The sequence below is a fragment of the Ictalurus punctatus genome, chromosome 29, assembly GCF_001660625.3.
Source record: "Ictalurus punctatus breed USDA103 chromosome 29, Coco_2.0, whole genome shotgun sequence".
NCBI lineage: Eukaryota > Metazoa > Chordata > Actinopteri > Siluriformes > Ictaluridae > Ictalurus > Ictalurus punctatus.
In genome coordinates, this window is record NC_030444.2 from 15512542 (window position 1) to 15535394 (window position 22853).

Consider the following 22853-nt stretch of genomic DNA (forward strand, 5'->3'; position numbering starts at 1 on the left):
CCTTATAAATTCTTATAAAAGGAGAAAAGTTGATGGACAGAAGCGGCAGAGTCGTCTGGTGAGACGCTTCTCCGAACTGTCACGCTTGTTTATATTGTCACGTGTGTTTTGTTTTGATTCGTGTCCTGTCTTCACCCGTGTCCTGTCATGGGTTGTCGCTCTGCTTGTGCTTCCTGATTACTCGCACCTGTTTTCAGTTTGCCCTTTGATTTGCGTATGTGTTTATTCCTGCCTGTCTTCACTAAGCCACTTAGATTTGGTGATTCTGCTAGTTTAATGATTTTCACGTTCTGCCTCGCTGACTCTGTTTGTTCATCGCCTCACCCTAGCCTGTTTGTTGACCTTGATCTTGCCTGACGTTATCGGATTTGTCTGTCTGCCTGCTCTTTAAATAAAACGCCACGTCCGTCTCACCTCTACTTACAAGACACTTATTTTTGGATAAATTAAACTAATATCGATCCAGTTAAAAATGAAAACCGTTTCACTAAGCTGAGAGTCTAATATTTGCACCAGACACATTTTTACCCCAGTGATTACCTGCTTCCTGTCCCAACACCCAGCCTCGCTCAAATTCAGCTCCTTATCAATCCCGTCCATCGCTGTGCACTGTGTATTACCCAGCATCCTCGGTTAGCTCTTCGCTGCTTGAGTCTTCATTGCTCTGCTGATTCCCACAATCTGCTCCTGCAATTCCCTAAAAGCATGACCTGAGCTACAGCTCTCTCTGTTCTCCTATCAGGAGTGGGGAAATATATCCGAGGGTGCTTTGGTATAAAATACAACATCCACCGGATGTCAGTGCATCAAGATCAACTGCAGGAACTGGACAGAAATGTACAACATAATATATATATATATATATATATATACACACACACACCTCTAGCAGCTGTTTTGAGCTCCATTTCATTAATGATAAAATCTGCAATCGACCCACATTTCACCTCCGTCCCCCGTCTCCGCTTTACTCCGAGTCTCTATTTCTAACTCTAATCCCTGCTCAGGGTTTTTCCCGCTCCAGCCCACCTCACCGAGATCCCATCTCTCACTCCATCAAAACTTCTACTTATACCGACTCTTTAGAAACCCGGCCTTGACGTCTCAAACTATACACTCGTTTCTGTTCTTTCCAAACTGCTTTTAAGTGGCGTGTCCACTCGACGATAGATCTCTCTCTCTCTCTCTCTCTCTCTCTCTCTCTCTCTCTCTCTCTCTCTGCACTAATAACCTCTTAAGAGTCTGCTACAATGGCACGGAGACGGCTCGTGTAAGGGTCACTAATGAACTTTTCTTTTTGCTAGCTCTTAACTCTGACACACTGAGTCATGTCATCCTACTCGTGCACTTCTTTTCCAGCTCGACGTCAGCCACGGCTCGTGTATGGTTTATGTCTTAGCACTCTGCCAGACTCCTCTCGTTGCCAGACAGAAAACCCTCTGCCGTCCTGTGATTATAGGAGTTCCTCAAGGTTCAGCTGTTGGTCCTGTCTTCTTCATCATATATGCATGGAATAAAACAGGCTTTAGTTCAGTCGAGGGATCGCATCTGTCCTCGGCCTGAGGAGTCCTGAAACCCTGTAACTCTTCACTGCAATATCTGGCAAAACTTTAATAAATGGAAACTTATTCAACATTCAGCTGCGACAATATTCACACACTGTAGTCTCTCTGGATCAGGTCTACCGTCTGCCTGCGTCACCTCCGGTTTATCACAAACTCCTCCTCACTTTTAAATCCGTTATCTCGCAGAGATTTTCCTCACTACAGCGCTAATGTTCTCCGGTTCTGGTCTGCTGGTGATCCGAGAGGAGACCGGGCTCTGTGGAAGGCGGATTGTTCCGTACCACGGCTCTTAGACGACAAATCAGTCCCACTGGATCTCGAGTGATCTTTTTGAAACACCCCCCACCCCCCCAATACTACCATTCTACCTCCTTAGAGTTTAAAAAAAATTCTCAAAGAACCCAGAAGAAAAAGGCGGTAAATAAATGATTATTTTGATGTTGGGATTTTCCTGCTCTGTTTTTAGCAACATAAGCATTGTGCTGGAGAAGAAAGAGCGTTTGAGGAAAGATGCATAGATTAGTTTGACGGTACTGAGATCACGTTTTAAAGCCACTGTGAAACTCTGGAGCTGTCTTGATAATTAAAGCTGCCATGGTGTCGCAAATGGTGTTTTAGAAATCTTTTGATGCTCTGGACACAAACAACCACAAAAAATTCATCCATCCATCCATCCATCCATCCATCCATCCATCCGTCGTCTATGGCGCTTATCCTACAGGGTCACGGGGAACCTGGAGCCTATCCCAGGGAGCATGGGGCACAAGGCGGGGTACACCCTGGACAGGGTGCCAGTCCATCACAGGGCACGATCACACACACACTCACACACCCATTCATACACTACGGACACTTTAGACACGCCGATCAGCCTACCATGTATGTCTTTGGACTGGGGGAGGAAACCGGAGTACCCGGAGGAAACCCCCGCAGCACGGGGAGAACACGCAAACTCCACACACACAGGACGGTGGCAGGAATCGAACCCCCGACCTGGAGGCATGAGGCGAACGTGCTAATTGAGAAAAATCAGTTTTGTAGATATTCTGATTTTAAATTTATTGTTCATCAACAGCAGGAAAATGGTGAAAAGTTTCTGATCATCAACCTGCACTCATAAAATATCAATTCGATTAAATGCTACATCGAACACGTGTCCCGCCCGCGCGCTCCTTCTCTTCATTCCATGGGCAGTAAAGTTAACACGCCGTCTTCTGTGCATCCGTTACTCTCAGACATCTGAAGGTCAGGATGAGTGCGGATCAGTAGTCCATCATGATTAACATCACGTCATTCTTTTTGTTTCTCTTCATCGCTTCAGTTTTCCCAGCAGTGGGATGATCTTATCGCCTCCCACAGCAGAACTTCTTATTCCATGACAATATCGGAGAACGTACATTACTCGTTCCGTTTATTTCCCGAATGAATCAAAAAGGAGGCATGAAAAGAGAGGAATGAAAGAATTACTAAAAACGCAGAAGTCATCGAAGATGTAAAAGAGTGAGAGGAAGAAAGTCCGAACGCGAAAGTGAAGGACAAGAAAGAAAGAAGGAAATTATTTTGAAATTCATATTGTATCATTTCGCCTCGTACTGTATCAAATTGTATCGTATTGTTTTGTGTCATATCGTATGGTATAATTTTTATCGTATTGTATCATATCGTATCGTATCGTATAGTATCGTATAGTATGGTATGGTATGGTAACGTATCATATTGTATCGTATCGAATAGTATCGTTTTGTATAGTATCGTATGGTATGGTATAGTATGGTATGGTACGGTATCATATCGTATTGTATTGTATAGTATGGTATCGTATGGTATCTTATCGTATTGTACAGTATCGTATCGTATAGTATGGTATGGTATCGTATGGTATCGTATCGTATAGTATCATATAGTACGGTATCGTATCGTATGGTATCATATCGTATTGTACAGTATCGTATCATATAGTATGGTATGGTATCGTATGGTATCGTATCGTATAGTATCGTATAGTACGGTATCGTATCGTATAGTATGGTACGGTATGGTACGGTAACGTATCATACTGTATCGTATCGTATAGTATGGTACGGTATAGTATCGTATAGTACGGTATCGTATCGTATAGTATGGTATGGTATCGTATGGTATTGTATCGTATAGTATGGTATGGTATGGTACGGTAACGTATCATACTGTATTGTATCGTATAGTATGGTACGGTATGGTACGGTATCGTATCATACTGTATCGTATCGTATAGTATGGTACGGTATAGTATCGTATAGTACGGTATGGTATGGTATCATATCTTATCATATTGTATGGTATGGTATCCTATCATGCAATATCGCATTGTATTGTCTCGCATCGTATCGTATTATCGTACTGTATCATAACATATTGTTATTCAAAATGTATCATATTATGTAGAAGTCTGAGGTGTATACACCTTATAAAGCCCAACGCTGAACCGTCTCCGTCTCTGTGTCCATCTTCCCATCCCTTATCTGATTACTCCACTAATGAAGCTCATTACATTCTCGGCGTTGTGCTAGTGCTCTTTAGCATGGAGAGCTCTCGACTGGTGAGAGAACATGGAGCTGAGCGCAGAAACAGAATCACTAAACAACACGCCCAACAAATCTGAGACACGACAAGCTGAATAACATCTGACCAGCGTGAGTGGTTTTACACGCCAAAATAACCCGTGCACTTTCCGAACACTCGTCACCACTTCACAGAACTCTTGTTTGTTTTAGCAAAGCATTAGCTTCTAGCTGAGTGCTAATTTTCCCTTCACTCCACCTGACTGATGAGATTAGTCTTACAAGAACCCAAAAGGCAATTAAAGGGAGTTAAATTAGAGTTTCAGCTTTGCCAATTTAGCCTAAATGAGGCTGAATTCTCACTGGAGGAATCTGTTAGATGCCGTTTGTAGCTCTCTATTAAGCTAGAAACGATTAGAAACCCTGAAAGAGAAAAAATAACCGGAAAATAATGAAGTATCTTTTTCACATAGTGAATTAATAAACATACACGACTCTGTGAAACAATAACACACATTTATATTAACCTGTGATTTGCAGCTGCACTTCTGTCACCTTCTGACCAATCAGAACATTGGAATTAAAGGAATTATTAAACGCACTGATCAACCTTTTATCTTACACACTCTTTTGTTCTTCTTCTCTTTTCTTTGTGCATGTGTGCGTGTGTGTGTGCAGAGTGAACGGTGCGTGGTGTCTCTGCTCGACACCGGAACACAAACACACTCCTGTGTTAAATCTCTGTGCTTTATTACAGACACTAAATCGAGTCCTCGCTGCTTGCTGGAGGGGAAAATGTGCTCACTCTGAAAACCTCTGAAAATATAAAGTGTTTTCTTTTTACTTAATAACTCCAAACTCTGCAGTTTTACACACACACACACACACACTGTTTAAATACTAAATTAGCAACTACCTGGTTGGCACATCACTCATGTTGGCACTCACTCACACGTCTCAGCACTACACAGCGCACATTTACACACTTCACTCATCACATGATTACACAATACATCACACACACACAGGAATCTCTCCAGCAGTGCAGCGTGAGACTGTCTCATTAATAAAACACTGTGTGTGTGTGTGTGTGTGTGTGTGTGTGTGTGTGTGGAGCTGTTGTGATAAATCACTCTGAATTTATAGTCTGTCTCTCTCACTCACTCTCTCCCACACTCTCTCTCTCTCTCTAACTCTCTCCCTGTCTCTCTCTCTCTCTCTCTCCCACACTCTCTCTCTCTCTCTATCTCTCTCACTCTCTCTCTGTCTCTCTCTCTCTCTCACTCTCTCTCCCTGTCTCTCTCACTCACTCTCTCCCACACTCTCTCTCTCTCTCTATCTCTCTCACTCTCTCTCCCTGTCTCTCTCTCTCTCTCACTCTCTCTCCCTGTCTCTCTCTCACTCTCTCTCCCACACTCTCTCTCTCTCTCTCCCTGTCTCTCCCACACTCTCTCTCTCTCTCACTCTCTCCCTGTCTCTCTCTCACTTTCTCTCTCTCTCTCACTCTCTCCCACACACTCTCTCTCCCTCACTCTCTCTCCCTGTCTCTCTCTCTCACTCTCTCCGTGTCTCGCTCTCACTCTCTCCCTGTCTCTCTCTCTCACTCTCTCTCTGTCTCTCTCTCACTCTCTCTCTCACTCTCTCCCTGTCTCTCTCTCACTCTCTCTCCCTGTCTCTCTCCTGTTGTGTAGTCCTCGGTATTTTCTGTGATTTTGGACCCCCGGGGCTGTGAGGTGAGGCGTGTGCACGCTGTCTGTTGGATCGTGATCAGTATTCTTCACCCGGAATCACTCGAGGGTTGTTTTTTTAATTCCGTGTCCCAGAGCTGCTCTCGTACTCGAGTGGCGGCGTGATGAAGGAGCAGAGAGGCGACGCTGCGCTTGTAAAATCCTCATAAACAGACCATAAACATCAAAGTCATGTGTTTATGACTTTTTTTCTCTTTATCCGCCTTCAGGGGCACTGAACGGAACATATCTCTGGACAGAAACGGACCTGTGCACTGTGTGTGTGTGTGTGTGTGTGTGTGTGTGTGTGTGAGAGAGACTCCCTGATGAGCAGTGTAGATTAGCTGATTGTGTTTCGGTGTTGTGTGTGATCTACAAGCTGAGCACAGTGATGAACTGATAAGACTTTATCGAGAGGAAAACAGAGAGAGACGTCTGATCAGGAAGAACCGAGTGACGTACTGTGTAGAAATCAAAAAGGAGAACGTCCCGCAAGAACGTCCCGCAAGAACGTCCCGCAAGAACGTCCCGCAAGAACGTCCCGCAAGAACGTCCCTCAAGAACGTCCCGCAGCCGTAATCTGATAAAAATTCATTTCAAATGCAGCTCGACTTCTAGCTATAGATTGAGAAATAACTGCTAACTCACACGTACGCGAATACTTACTGTTTTAGTATTCTATATTATCTTTTACAAGCACAAGAAAAAAGGGAGGATGATTTTATCTATAAAGAACCCATCAGTAGATGGACCACAGAAGAACCATTTAAAAGATAAAAAGCGAAAGAAGAAGAAAGAAAACACTGAAGAGTGAGAAAGAAAGAAAGAAAGAAAATGTCCTTCCAAGGAAGGAAGCAAAAGGAAAGAAAGAAAGAATTTACGCTGATTTTTATTTTATTTTTTACATACGTGGCATCGACAAAAAGGGTTTTTTTTTTTTTTTAAAGTGACCACTGAAAAAAAGTGGAAGGTTCTTTAGGGAACTGAAAATATTTATTCTATGGCGCTGTTCTAAAAAATTCCATTAATGTGTTCTTTAAGGAACCAAAAAATCTCTCTTTACAAAACCCAGAATATTCCTCCAAAGAACCGTCCACTAAAACATTTCCCAGTGGCCTCACTCGCTGAAACGTTACGCAAAAATAGTTGTTTTATGACATCAGTCTAAAGATCCCTCCACTTAGAACCCAAAATGTCTCCTCTATGGTCCTGTGGTAAAGATCTACAGTATCCACTGAGGTTCTTCAGAGAAACAAAAAGATTATTCTGTCACTGCTCTAAAGAACTTTCTCCCTTTTCATAACCACGGCTATATCACATCTTTACAGAGGGTGCCAATAATTATGGAGCCGACCGTATACAGACGTGGAAGCCGAAACGCGCCTGTCTTACATCACCGATTGTTCAAAGTAAAACATCGGCTCGGGCTTCATGGCGTCTTTTCTTCAGAAATGTCAATAACGTGCGGCGGCGTCCGTCTATCTTCAAATCCGTTTCATTCCCGCTCCTCACAGAGACCGAGCGCGGAGAGGAAACAGACACCTGACCCTTCCTTCTCCACGCGTCTTCACATCTATAAACACAGCAAAGACCTGCAGCTGTACTGCAGCAGGAACTCATCTCCCTCTGTGATTAAAAAACCATTTCAGAGGAAGAACCTGTTCCTGCGTTCACGTCTTCTTAATTATCCTCTAAAGTGGAAAGTGTTCAGCAAGTCTGAGACCTGTCTGCTTCTCCACACACACACACACACACACACACACACGAGGAAAGGAAGGAACACGGTAGTGAGTCGAGGACTGTACAGAAGATCTCAGGCAATTCCAGCGTGTGTAATGAGCGACATTACCTCATCGAGTCGGAGCGCTGTGAGTGACAGCCGCTGATCAGAGAGGGAAGATATGCAGAGACCTCTTAGTGATTTCTTTCTGTCTTTTTAAGAGCTGTGTGTGAGTGTGTGTGTGTGTGTGTGTGTGTGTGTGTGAGTGTGTGTGTGTGTGTGTGTGAGTGTGTGTGGTGGAAAAGCAATAAAACCAGACAATATCCAGGACGAGACGCTGACTGTGTCCCTGAATGCGGAGCGTGTTGAAAGGGTGACAGGTAAACAGGAGACGGCGGCGGAGCAGCACGCGCGCTTCAGAGTAATGAAATCGAGTAAAGGGATAAATGTTTTGTCCGCTGTCAGTGTTTTCTTTCTGCTCGTGGCGCGTTTAGAAGCCGAGCGCGTCGATCTCACTTTAGCGTCCGTCTGCAGGAAGCTGCGTTGGGATTTGACTACAGAATGATGGAGTGCCCGCAGAGTCGGTGAAAGGTAAAAGGTATTATAATTGATTTACGCTCACAGAAAACAGAGTTCCTGAGATCAGAGAAACTCCCAGGTTAGAACTTTCCCCTGACGAAACACAAAACTTCAAATCAGTTCGATTGCGTCACTTCTGAAACTTTTCAGGGGGCCAAGCGCTCAGTGCAGACCAACCGAATCCCCCGAGTAGAGAGAACGCCTTCGCTCTGCTCAGGAAAGACAGATTATCGTGGCATAAAAATACTCGAGAACTACTTGAGCTCCGCCCACATATATTCCAAGCTGATTTACATAATGAGCCACACCTATTTTGCGAAATATTCCTAAGATTTTTAAGCGGTGATATAATAACCAAAACATGCTCAGATTTGTGAAGAAAATGGCCGCTGTATGCCAATGTGGGCGGAGCTTAATTTTGTTAAACAGCTGCGACTCGTGACGGATCTCTTTACAGTTAACGAGTCATCAGAGGCAATATTTGTGAAACGTGCTTGGACCCCGCTGATCGCTGTTTGCAGTTATATTCTGTCTTGTTGTGATTAAACCTTTTATTGGTAAATAAAACGCTTTCTGTCAGTCATTCTGAGGGAAAAAAGAGGATCGTCAACGTGGCCGTTCCTGTCTTTCCTCGATTTGTTAGAAATAAAACTCGACTAAAATCCCAAGTACCATTTTGTTTTCTTTCCTGTTTGGAAACAGGTTCCTGTCCTCAGTTCCAGTTCCTGCTCCCAACATGTCGGTCCCAGTCCGATGACTGGTTGCTTCTCAGAGACGGAAACAGGAAGTGACACGAGCGTTCAGACGGTAACGTTTTAAAGTGAGTGAGAATAAATTATTCAACCACAAAACAACAACAACAAAAAAACCAAAAACAAACTGAATCCGTGAAGAGTAATGACTCTATTCATTTCTAACCACGAGAGAATCGCGTGCATCACCGTCTCCTTGATAACAGCCGTTTAAGGATCTCCTAATTACTTCCTCGCGCATAATTAAAACCAGATCTCGGTGCTAATGAGAGATCTCTGCCTCGCGCTTTTCTCATCTGAAAGAGATCGGACTTTCGAAAGAGAGACGGCCGGCGCGTGGCGCGGCTTCGAAGCGAAGACGCGTAGGCACGGACTCGTCGCTACTCCGAGAACAATCAGCCGGTCTCATTCCACACACGAGACGAGGAGGTTGATGAGGGTGGTGTTGTCGAGTCTCTGCACGGTGCTCTGCTGTCTGAGAGGTGTAGATGAGGTTCTCCAGTAGCACTTCAAGAAGGAGGAGAAGATAAGGGCTCTCAGACGGAGAGAAGACTGCAGGAAATATCTTCAGTTCAAAGACAACTCGGGTGTTGCGAGTTTCACCGGGGCTCCGTTCAAATTCGGGGATTAGTTGTTGTTCCACTTGGAAATAGTCGCACTGGTAGCGTGTAGATTGCTCTTTTGGGTTCGGGCACCAGTGCGATGCAGTTTCACTAGAAAGAAAAAAATCCTTCATCACTCCACCACATCTTTTATGTCGGTCACTTTGACGGTTTCTCTTTGGCCGGGATTTACCTGCTGGCGCTCGGGAAGTCTGACACGGCTGCACGATTACATCGCTAGCTACAAACCACGGATCTAAAAATTCATTACTCAGCTATCGAAGCCGTTCACATGAGAGTCAACTCCAGAATTATTGGCATCCTACTCAAAAAACCTGGAGAAACAACCAATAGCTTTCATTCTAAATGTTTGAACAGCATCCCTTCGTTTCTACTCTCTAAATATCGTTTATCGCACATTTTGTTCATATTTGTTTTTGCTCATTTTCATAATACTGGGTTTTCTAATAGCCAGTATCTGAAAGCAGATGGTTTTGAGCCACAGACCTTCCTCTTGGCACGTAGTTGCCCGTGATAATTGTCTGACGAGTCTCCGGGGATGGCTCCTCCCCACAGCGTCATGCCGATGATGGTGTATGTGATTCCCATCACCACTAGAGGCAGCATGTAGACCAGAAACATCACGATGATATGGTACCTGCCGAACCACAGAAACAAATTCTCTTTTAAAAACAAGTGATCAGAAAGTAAATAATCATTCTTACCAAACCAATCAAACACACAAACAAAAATAACAAGAAAAAAGCTCAGAACAACAACATTCTTGGAAAAATCTCGGGAAAAAGGTTCCGTGTAAAGGGCTCGTCCCAGCAGAACCCCTTCACAGAGCTAGCTCTAAACTATCCACAGAACCCACGAGAAACTATTTTCTTTACGAATAAACAAATAAAAAGCTACTGTACACATCTCTCCTAGCTGCATCCGAACACTGGAATGAAGTCAGGATGGAAGTGATTCTCACATGAAGGAGTCTTTTTCAGGTTGAGGCCACGGCACGTAGCACACAGTCCTCATGGGTAATTTCTTGACGGTGGAGAAGAAGCAGAGCGGGAACGCCAGCACCACAGCCAACACCCAGATACACACGATCACCACTTTAGTGGCCGTGGCTGAGAGATGAGGCTTCAGAGGGTGAATTATGGCCATATACCTGTGTACACACACACACACACACACACGTACGCACGCACACGCACGCACGCACACACACGCACGCACACACACGCACGCACACACACGCACGCACACACGCACACACACGCACGCACGCACACACACACACAGGAGAAGAAAATTTAGTAATGTGAATGAAAGTGAATTAGACCCTCCAAGAGAAATGCTAACACATATTAATATATATTTAATTTCATGTGTTTTATTTATTTATTTATTTATTTATTTATTTGAGACATTTCCCCCGCAGCGTGGAATTTGTTCTGTATGTTACACGGCGCTCTGGTGTGCAGCGACTCATGAAGGAGCACTGATTCTTCGCCAGCGCAGAAGTGGCTAAGCACCCGAGAGACCCTGAGATAAACACACACACACACACACACACACACACACACACACACACACACGGAGGGCACGTGCTTCATCACCACATTTCGACGCTGACGTTTCCTGAAAGCGGAAAACGCAATTACGCAACATCGAAGCTTTGAAATTCATTCTTTAAAAAGAATGACGGCACGGCACCTCACACACACGATGTTTAAATATTTCTTCCTCTTCACCGAGTCTTCACGCCGATTCCACACACTCAGCTGTTTACATCAAATCTGTACACATTCTTCTAATTAAAGTACACTTGGGGGCGGAGCTATGTAAAAGCATGGGTTGTGATGTCACAAATTAGGCTCAGCAGCTTCAAGTAATCACATCCAGCGTGCAGATGTTTTAACTGACAGGATGATAACGTGGCATCTGGAGACATTTACGTGTCCTTTTTTTCAGATCGTCTTTCTTCCGTTTTCCCTTTCTTTCATTTTTTCTCCTTCATTCCTGTCTCTTCTTTCTTTCTTTCTTTCTCTTACTTGTTATTTCTTTATTGCTCTTTTTTTATTTTCATTCAGACGATTCAGAGTGCAGCAGCACGCCTCGTCTTCACAGATCAAAAGGACCTACGTCACACCCGTCTCCTCTCCCTCCGCTGGCTTCCTGTAGCCGCTCGCCAAGGCCGCGATGATCGCCAAGACCTTGTCTGGAGCAGCACCTCCCTATCTCAACACACTCCATGAGGTTTATTGTCCCTCAAGCAACCCGAGACCGGTTAACGACCCACACCTGGTATAGTGCCGGAGGTCCCTTTCCAGAACCTTCAAGCTGCCTGTCCCTCAGTGGTGGAATGAACTTCTAACCTCAATCCGGACCGCAGAATCCATCACTATCTTCAAAAGAAACGACCCACCTCTTCCGTGAGCACTTAACCGACCCCTAACCGAACCTTATCTACAGACGCTGAGATGCATCATAGTGGAAGATTTCATTTCCGTCTGCGTTCAAACGTGGAACGCACGTGGACAGCGTTCGAGAACCTGGAGGCCTCAGCGCTTCTCGGGGTCGTGTCAGTGATGTTAATATTCGGGGGACGTTTTCTATTCCGCGGCGGCGGAGAGGAGACGATGTAGACGCTGTAGAGTCACGGTGCGGTTTAACCTGAGCTGTCTGGAGTTAAATGGAATCTGACGTTATAATAATCAGCGCTCGGTGATGAACACTGATCGAGAGTAAACGCTCGTGTGTGTTGATGAAGTTGTTCACGTTGATGAAACCAGACAGAGAGCCGGACTGAACCTCGTGTACCTGAGAGCGTAATCCCAGCGCTATTAACACTCCGATATCCCATCAGCTCACGTGATAATCCCCCGTTTACACCCGCACTCGGACGTACGGAAACTCGTCCTGTGCCGTCACAGTCAGGAACATGGAGATTACTGGACATATTCTGGGATTTAAATAAAATACATAAATAAACATGTCCACGCCATTAAAGACCAAAAACCCACTGACCACCAAACATCATGAATATTACATAAAAGTGTGTTTATGTCTGTTCCTTTTTAATATGTTTCTGTTTGTTGAGGAAAATAGGTGTGTGTGTGTGTGTGTGTGTGTGTGTGTGTGTGTGTGTGTGTGTGTGTGTGTGTGTGTGCGCTCCCCCATCGAATTGTACACTTGGTTTCGCCCAGACTCAACACAAGTTGGTTGATATATCTGAGCAGCTCAGTCTGTAAGAAATGGAGACAGCAGCCAAGTGTAGAAAAGTGCAGTAGAGGATACGAGCTTTTTTCCCCCCAGACAGTAAGTGACTAGATTCCTAAATAGTAGGTAACTTTAACTTAGTATAGAAGGCATCATACCATGGCTTGGTTTCTTCTTAAGAACGTCAATTATCTGTTGAAATTTGCACACCCAGGAAGTAGGCTAGGCTAACGCCAGGTCCAGTTTTTGACCATTAACGTTACCTTCACGTGCACATCCTCCCGCCGACGCTGTGAACCCTCACGCTGTGACAGACTGTTACACACGCGGGTGAAAGGGAGGAAAGTTCCACAGCATTTCGTTCCTTTACACTACATTCGGGCTAAGGACAATATAGATATAAGGCTGAGCATAATGCTGAGGTGTGCCAGACTGGCAGCGAGAGAGATGGAACTAACGTCCGAGTTGTGGCCATATTGTAATTCTTCATTCAGAACTAGTGATGGCGGTTTGTCTTTAGATTTAAGAAAAGAAAACTCCAGGACCCTTTACACAGCTAACGTTTCAGGTTTCCACTATATACTGTTGTACACTAATTACACAGCAAGCTAAACAACATGATGGCATTAACGTAATAAATGACACCAGTTACACAAACAATATTCAGTTTATCAAATGAAAATGATCATCTGAGTCAGTCATTGTTCTTCTGGGGAAATAATGGCACCCGGTCCCGATGCAGGCAGCACAGCACTGCTTGGAAGTATCCGTGGGGAAACTGTATTTACATAGTATATATAGTGTTGAATTTAGTTTCATAGGTAGCCGTACTCTCGGAGTTTGTTTAAAAGTCGTGATTGCGTGTTTAAATGTTAGCGCGTGTGGTTTGTCTGCACACATCTTAGCTCGTCTCTGCTTGGTGTGGTAGGCTTCATGGTAGCTTGTGGAGCAGAGAATACATCCGCCCACAGGACGTAAACAGCACGTCACAATTTCCCCATGCTGTGGGAGCTTCTATCACTCAGACATCACCTGAATTCAAACGCTAACTGTAATCCTACAACTATGCTCGAAATATGCGAATTTTCAGTATCAAACTTTGGAGGGGGGGGTTGGCTTGGACCCCCCAGTGTCCATACCATGGTTACGCCCTGATCAGAGCGAGTTTAATTCTTTCATATTTAGACTAAAAATCTTAAAACGTTAAAAAAAGACTAAATTAACTTTAAATACCTGATCAGAGAATTTACTTTACATGCTTGTGTAGTTATATATGTGTGTGTGTGTGTGTGTGTGTGTGTGTGTGTGTGTGTGTGTGTGTGTGTGTGTGTGTGTGTGTGTGTGTGTGTGTGTGTGTGTGTGTGTGTGTGTGTGTGTCTCTGTAATTGGTGTGTCTGTCATATTGCAGTAATTCGGGTTGTCAGTGTGACAGATGATGAGGTTTTTGCATCTCTGTCTCCACACCACAGATCTACAACACAAACAGCTAAAAATAGGTCATCATCAGATCCTCACACTGCTCACGCTGCTCACGCTGCTACGCTCCACCACCACCCCATCATCACAACAACAGCACAACATCACTACATCATCACAACATCACTACACCATCACAACATCACTACATCACTCCAACATCACTACACCATCACCCCATCATCACAACAACAGCACAACATCACTACATCATCACAACATCACAACATCACTACATCACTCCAACATCACAACAGCATCACTCCATCATCACAACATCACTACATCATCACAACATCACTACATCACTCCAACATCACAACACCATCACCCCATCATCACTTCATCACATCATCACTCCACCACCACCCCATCATCACAACAACAGCACAACATCACTACATCATCACAACATCACTACACCATCACTACATCATCACAACATCACTACATCATCACAACATCACTACATCATCACAACATCACTACATCATCACAACAACATCACCCCATCATCACTCCACCATCACCCCATCATCACAACAACAGCACAACATCACTACATCATCACAACATCACTACACCATCACTACATCATCACAACATCACTACATCATCACAACATCACTACATCACTCCAACATCACTACACCATCACCCCATCATCACAACAACAGCACAACATCACTACATCATCACAACATCACTACATCATCACAACATCACTACATCACTCCAACATCACTACACCATCACCCCATCATCACAACAACAGCACAACATCACTACATCATCACAACATCACAACATCACTACATCACTCCAACATCACAACAGCATCACTCCATCATCACAACATCACTACATCATCACAACATCACTACATCACTCCAACATCACAACACCATCACCCCATCATCACTTCATCACATCATCACTCCACCACCACCCCATCATCACAACAACAGCACAACATCACTACATCATCACAACATCACTCCACCATCACAACAACAGCACAACAACATCACAACATCACTACATCATCACAACATCACAATAACATCACTACATCATCACTCCACCATCACAACATCACTCCACCATCACTTCATCATCACACCTGTCTGGATAATTCAATAATGGTTCTTGTGCTCATTACTCTGCTATCAGGAGATGCTTTGGCCACCATCTTTTCCTCGTGTGTCCAGCGTACGCAGGTGATTTACTGAAGTGTCCTGTCACACGCTCAAACACATAAAATTCCACTCAGAGCTGGCCGTGACCGCGCTGTCCATCACATCGTAAACCACATAATTTACTCCCGCAGTGTGATGTTTTCTGCTGTAAAACAGACTTCATCAGAATCGAAAGAGTCGTACCTTGTTCCACACCGAGCTCCTGTCTCTTTAAACAGTTTCCAGAAATCGCTGTAATGACTTTCAGAAGCTTCTGTTTGGCTCATTGTCATAATTAGGAGTGAATTAGGAGTGCACATGTGGCTGCTGATGAGGACCAGTTGGCCTTTCTGCCCTTCATGGCAAAATCCAAGCAACTCAGCCAAGAACTCAGACCTCCACAAGTCCAGTTTCTTCTCAGGAGCAATTTACAAACAGCTGAAGACACCACGAGCAACCGTACAAACCACCGCATGCAGTATAATCATCTCGGGAAGGACACAGTCACGGCATCGTTCAGGAAAAAGCCTCGAATTAACTCCCGGGTGCAAAATTGTTCAACTGAACCCGGAGACAACAACAGAGGAACTGGTGAAGGTGTTGGAGGCATCAGGTGCCAAAGTATGTCCATCCATCATGAAATGAGTTCATGACATCATCACGACCTGAACGACTGAAGTCCTGTCGTTTTGGAGGACAAAAACGCAACTGTTTGGCTGTAATGATCAGCGCTATGTATGGAGGAAAAACCATCGCAGCTGTGAAGCACGGGGTTGGCAGCATCATGGTGTGAGTCTGTGCTGGAGACCGAGCTGGTGCACTTCAGGAAACAGACTGCATCGTGGGGAAGGAGGATCATCTACAAATACTGAAGCAAAACCTCAAGACATCAGACAGAAAGTTGGTCGCAACTAGAAGAGGAAGGAATTCATTGAATTGAAATGACTATTAAACACACACACACACACACACACATACACACACACACTGAAATTTAAATATCTAATATTTGTTTTTAGGTCAGATTATACACACAGAGATATTTGTGTACACTTATGTTAGAATTATCACCACCACATTTGACACTTTTTATTTTTGTACTTAAATGTCTACTTTTGGTGAAGTCCTTTCCTGCAGGACCGAAAGGACACAAAGTTTCCTTTCAGAGAAGCTCGGGACGTCTGTAACTCACAGAAGCTGAGATCTCCACAGTGTGTTTCAATCAGAACAATAATTGTGTTTTCTCATACAGATAATGCTGCTGCTGCTGTAGTGACAACACACATCTGCTGCGGGAGTCTGTGTGTGTGTGTGTGTGTGTGTGTGTGTGTGTGTGTGTGTGTGTGTGAGAGAGAGAGAGAGATTTCAACCCCTGGGGATTTGGTAAATAAATTATTAGGGCTGGATAATGTGGGATAATCTGAGCATCATTACGTGTGTGTGTGTGATGTATAAAATATAAAAAGACTGATGTAGCAATAAAATGGCAGCAGTTTCAGGAAACCCTTCCGGCACCACACACACACACACACTCACACACACACACACACACACACACACACGCACACACACACACACATTATTACTACTACTACTAATACTGAGACTGAACCAACACCAAGTTCATATCAGCAACAGCTCCATAGAGGTCCCAGGTAGTGGGGTGCCAATACATATAGGATATAAAATACATTTATAGGTTACACTATCAGAAATAAAGGAACCATTAGTACCTTTAATATGTGCAGTATATATTAGCTTTGGTAAATGCAAGTGCTGTAGCTTTAATTAGGTTTTAGAGTAAAAGGCACCTCAGCGATCCTTAAAGGTCTAAACTGCGTCCCTTACAGTGTTTTTAAAGGTGATCCCATTATTCCCAGCAACCAATCACTGATCTCCATTACTCCCAGCAACCAATCACTGATCGCCGTTATTCACAACAACCAATCACTGATCGCCGTTATTCACAACAACCAATCACTGATCGCCGTTATTCCCAGCAACCAATCACTGATCGCCGTTATTCACAACAACCAATCACTGATCGCTGTTATTCCCAACAACCAATCACTGATCGCCATTATTCCCAACAACCAATCACTGATCGCCGTTGTTCCCAACAACCAATCACTGATCTCTGTTATTCACAACAACCAATCACTGATCGCTGTTATTCCCAGCAACCAATCACTGATCGCCATTACTCCCAGCAACCAATCAGTGATCGCTGTTATTCCCAACAACCAATCACTGATCGCCGTTGTTCCCAACAACCAATCACTGATCTCTGTTATTCACAACAACCAATCACTGATCGCTGTTATTCCCAGCAACCAATCACTGATCGACATTACTCCCAGCAACCAATCAGTGATCGCAGTTGGATTAAAAATCAGTGATATGATGAGGGTTTTTTCAGTCAGAGGTGAAGCTGTAACTTCATGTTTTCTGAAATCTTCAGGACAGAGGAGTTTATGCTTTTAGTTATTTTAATAAATAAAATTGTAATTGTTGGTATAAGAGGAATAAAACACTGACCTACTTTACATCATCCAGGATATTTCACTCCTTACTTATTTCCTGTATTTATTTCCCCTGAACAGAGTTTGAACCCTGATGCCACTGTACACTGGACTGAGCGCTACAGTTTGGCACCAGAACCAGAACTCCTCCTACCTGTCCACAGCGATGGCGGTCATGGAGTAGATGCTGGCGAACACGGAGGTAACCGGGAAAAAGTTGTGGAACTTGCAGTACGCCTCGCCGAAGTACCAGTCCCCGTGCACGGCGTAGATGAAGTTAATGAGCGTGTTGAACGCGGCCATGGAGGCGTCGGAGAAGGCGAGGTTCAGCAGGAAGTAGTTGGTGACGGTGCGCATCCTGCGGTGCGCCACGATGATCCACATGACCACCAGGTTCCCGAACACGGCCACCGCCAGGATGGAGCTGTACGCCACCGACCACAGAGCCACGCGCCACGGCGGCTGCGCGAACTGATTGGTCCAGTTCCCGGTCACATTGGAAGCGTTCTGTGAGGAAACCATTTCCAGGAGGAAAGAGAAGAAGAAAAGCTGAAAGAATGAGAGGAAGTTTAAAAACTTGATATACCGCACAGAAAAGCGCTCCGGTGGTGTGTTTGGAGAGCGCGGAGACGCGGGGACGCGCACCGGCTCCGCGCATCGGGCACAAAAATCCCGAACTGGTGAGACGTGAGGAACCTGGAGAGGTGGAGGAGGAGAAGTGGAGGAGGAGGAGGAGGTGTGATGAGCTGAAGGGAAGGACACAGGATTAATTCGTGAGTTGCCCGAGGCTGTGAGTCTCTCTCTCTCACTCACACACACACTCTCTCTCTCTCTCTCTCTCTCTCTCTCTCTGTGTGTGTGTGTGTGTGTGTGTGACGCGTTTGCGCAACCGCAGGAATGAAAAACCCGCCTGATTGATTGAAACGCGGCCGCTGACACAGGAACAAGTTCAGATGGGCTTCAATCGACCCGACATTAGGATTAGATAATCACTTCATTACAGCACACAGAGTGGAGATGGAAAAAAGATCCTCCATGGAGGAGCATGCATGAAGGAATTCGGGAAATGAGGCAGCGCACTTCACTACACTAATAAATAATAAATAAAGAGCTTCTAAATGAAGAGTGACGTCACAGAAATCACTGCCATTATTATTATTATTATTATTATTATTATTATTATTATTATTTACAAATGTATGATGCACAATGAAGCGAACAGTCATTTCACCAAGAACATTCTGAGAGATTCTTCCACTAGCTCCACCCACTCAACAATACATTATACATTTCTCAGTTCTTAGAAAACATTTATAATTTTTTTTTTTATAGAACATATGTTTACAAATTACTTTTGAAAAGAACTCTACAATTTTAAGGTTCCTCAACCGAACCCCTTTCTTCATGAACGCCTTTATGAAGAAACCTTTACCAACAAACCCTGTTAAAATGTCTAAAAGCAGAAAGTGATCCCAGATATAAACAGATCGTTCCCTCACCAGCCGCGCTCTCTCTCTCGAAGTTAATAACACAAAATCGCAGCTTGTCACGTTGCCAAGAAACCGAAAAGCATGAACTCATCTGAAACCTTAAAGTTATAGCTTTACCTCTGACTGCTACAGAGCGCTGACACTGGAGACTCCTTCCATCCGAGTTCCATACAGTAAACATCTCCATAGAAACGATAACGTATTAGAACGGGTGCATTAATTTATTCCTGACCTACTGTCAGAGCTGCTGTTAGACCATTAATCAACACCTCCTGACCAATCAGAAGCCAGCGTTCAGATAGAACTGCACTGTGGGACGAATAAATAACGTATAAACTATTGGGACGCTCTTTAAAGAGAGAAGATGTAAGCGATTTGAGAGATATGATGACTGTAAACAGATTTCTCACTCATTTTAACGTTAAAGTTCCATCACATGTCAAATTACAGCGGAGACGAGTTCTCCTTATGCTTCTTCCTCAGTTTGGAAGCGTCTGATACGCCTTTGCTTCAGGGAAATTCAGACTGCGTCACACTGCGTCGGTTCTGCAGCTGAGATAAGAAGCGGGTGAAAGGGAGATGGAGAGAGAGAGAGAGAGAGAGAGAGAGAGAGAGAGAGAGGAAATTCTCATTATGCTAAAATTCCTCCTGAGAGAAATGATTATCTGTACATTAGCACTGGGTTCTCTCTCGAGCTGTCACGATAACGGTTCCGGCTCTGCTCTAGGTGACTATCATCAAGAACATCGACATATAAAAGAGTGGGCGGAGTTCCGCACGTTGTCGATCGGTGATGGAGATAAAGTTACCATGGCAATGTATTCATCATCATGAGGCTTTAATAACGATAAAGAATTACACACTCTGAAGATGTTCTCCCCTTACAGGTTCACACCAAAGTGTTCCCCCATTTCATGTGGCTCCAAGAACCCTTTTAGGAAGCTAAGGATTCTTAATTATACAAACAGTTTTTCAAGAGTTATTTTAGGTTTGTTCGATAAGTAAGGGTTCTATATGGAACCGTCTCTGATAGAGAAACACTTGTAAGGTTCTACACAGAACTCAGTAGAAGATGAGTGCGGGAATATCTTGGTACTTAATAGAATCTTAGAGAAAAAGTGTTCCTCGTGGGTTCTTTAAGGGTTTATTTGATAACGACGGGTTCTTGTCTTCCAGAAAAGGGTTCTACTGTCCTTGGATAGCGTCCTGATAGGGAAACACCACAGAACCCTTAATGGTTCTGTATCTGAGAGTGCGCTTTGCATCATTTTATCTGTTTTTAGAATGATCTCCTCGTAGGAAGTGAATAAAAATCCTGTATAGAATTTTTGATTGATTTCTTTGTTTGACTTGTTCTGGAGATTGGTTCCTGTGTCGTTATTACACACGCTGAAGGTCTTGTGTGTGTGTGTCTCTGTTCGTGAGATATCCGAAGCTCAGAGCCATATCGCTAGATGGTATTAGCATACAGCTAGGCCTAATTACTGCTATCTCAAGAACACAAAAGCGGCTTCGGCCATTTTGTAGCTAACCCGTAGCGAGCTCGTGACCCTGAAGTGAATAATTCAGTGGTAGAAAGGTCAGTGTGAATAACAGTACTGGTGATAAAGGTGTGCGAAAGGGAAGTAATTATAGCGAGGAATAAACTCGGGTTTTTGTTCCAGATCAGTAGGATCTGTTAGAGGACCTGGGTGAGTTGATGAATTAAGTGGACTCGGGGGTGGCTCCTGATTGGTTGGAATAAAAAACAATTATAAGGATATGAGCAAAGAGCAAAGAGCCGTGTTGGAATAAAACATCAAGCATAACAGTGATTAAAGGCAGCGAGAAAACCTGTTCAGAATATAATGTTGGTGTAATAGCGCTATTTCAGCGGTGGAGGCGGGGCTTTTGTACTTTATTTGCATACAGGACTGGAGACTTTCAAATCAATTTAATATTAATGTATATTTTATGATTTATATTCATACTTTAATTGTAGCTATTATTGTAGTTCATTATTTCAAAATTCTTTGCACATTTGTGTTATTTTTTATGATGAAAAAAATAGTATAGAATGAAATGTAATAAAAGTATATTTATATTTATTTATACGCTTAGTTTTGTTCTTATTTGAACTCCATCTTGCCTTTTATTACGTGCATGCTGTTATTGATGTTGTTGTTGTTGTTATAACTCCAGCGTAAACAGACAGGAGTAAACAGAGCTGACAGGAAAGGGCTGAGCGATGGTGTTCCCCGTCATGTGCAGTGACTCTCTGAGGTCTGCAGTGCAAATGAAGAATATTCCACTTCTCTCTGAGCTGCTTGGAATTGCTAATCGGCAAGGATTTATTATTTGTTGAACGTGTTACTGTGAGCTGTGTGAAGAAACATTACAATCAGCACGAGAGGATCTCTGTGTTCACAAATCTCAAAATCTGCCCTTGATGGAAATGGACACGGAATATCCTGGAGCAGCTGGGATGTGAAGAAAGCCGCATCAAGAAAACCGTGATTCTGAATGGACCGCCTTGTAGCGATTGGGTTGGGGTTGGGGTTGGGTGACCCAGGGTTAGGGTTAGACCAGTTTGGTGACGTTATGGGGACATGCAGCCAAATATTAAGTGTTATTTACTTTAATTGACTTCAAGACGTATCTGTTCCTATACTTTTGCTCACCTGAAAATTGAGTGGTCTGATACAAAAGGTTCTATTTTATGTTGTCTAGATGTGTTCGGACCTTGTTTAAAATTAAATATATCGTGTGATATTAATTTGTAAACATTCCAATATCCATCCATCCACCCATCCTCTACCGCTTATCCTCTTCAGGGTCACGGGACCTGGAGTCTATCCCAGGGAGCATGGGGCACAAGGCGGGGTCCACCCTGGACACGGTGCCAGTCCATCACAGGGCACAATCACATACACACTCACACACCCATTCATACACTACGGACACTTTAGACACGCCAATCAGCCAACCATGCATGTCTTTGGACTGGGGGAGGAAACCGGAGTACCCGGAGGAAACCCCCGCAGCACGGGGAGAACACGCAAACTCTACACACACAGGGCCGCGGTGGAAGTTGAAACCCCGACCCTGGAGGTGTGAGTCGAACGTGCTGACCCTAATATTCCAATATATTTAACAATAAAAATCACGAGTTTAATTCAAGCTTTCGGAGGTTTAGAGGTTTGAACTAGGATCTTTATTTTGTTGGTTTAATACAAACCTGGCAACCCTGACGCTGTGTGTACCGCTTATTACTCATCTGTAATGTGTGTTAATGTCCATGTATGGTGCTTGTATCATTAACCACTGAACACAGAGACGTTTTACTTCATCTGCGCTGTATAGCTGCAGCGGAAACCAGAGAAATGAAAGTATGAACAGCGCTGTTATGACACAATAATGGTGTTAAAAATGTTGTTTTCAGTAGGATTGCGTTAAGCCTTGGGTTATAAATGCCTTTTTCCAACATGAATTGAAGTC

The 22853-nt window shown here is 43.9% G+C and overlaps 1 protein-coding gene and 1 long non-coding RNA gene across 2 annotated transcripts in view; one reads left to right on the forward strand and one right to left on the reverse strand.

Annotated features, from left to right (window-relative positions):
• The window catches only part of tacr3a (tachykinin receptor 3a), a 29605-nt gene extending 10872 nt beyond the window's left edge, over positions 1 to 18733 (reverse strand). The window contains exons 1-3 of the mRNA XM_017460870.3: positions 18041 to 18733; positions 10468 to 10656; positions 9993 to 10143 (exon numbers count right to left, since the gene is read on the reverse strand). Coding sequence (XP_017316359.1) covers positions 9993 to 10143; positions 10468 to 10656; positions 18041 to 18408 — 708 coding nt within the window. The 5' untranslated portion in view covers positions 18409 to 18733. The remainder of the gene's footprint in view (positions 1 to 9992; positions 10144 to 10467; positions 10657 to 18040) is intronic.
• LOC128629446 (uncharacterized) lies at positions 18564 to 22131 on the forward strand. Its single transcript, XR_008393796.1, has 2 exons — positions 18564 to 18659; positions 21558 to 22131. It is a non-coding gene; the product is annotated as an uncharacterized LOC128629446 (long non-coding RNA).
• Positions 22132 to 22853: the final 722 nt, after the last annotated feature.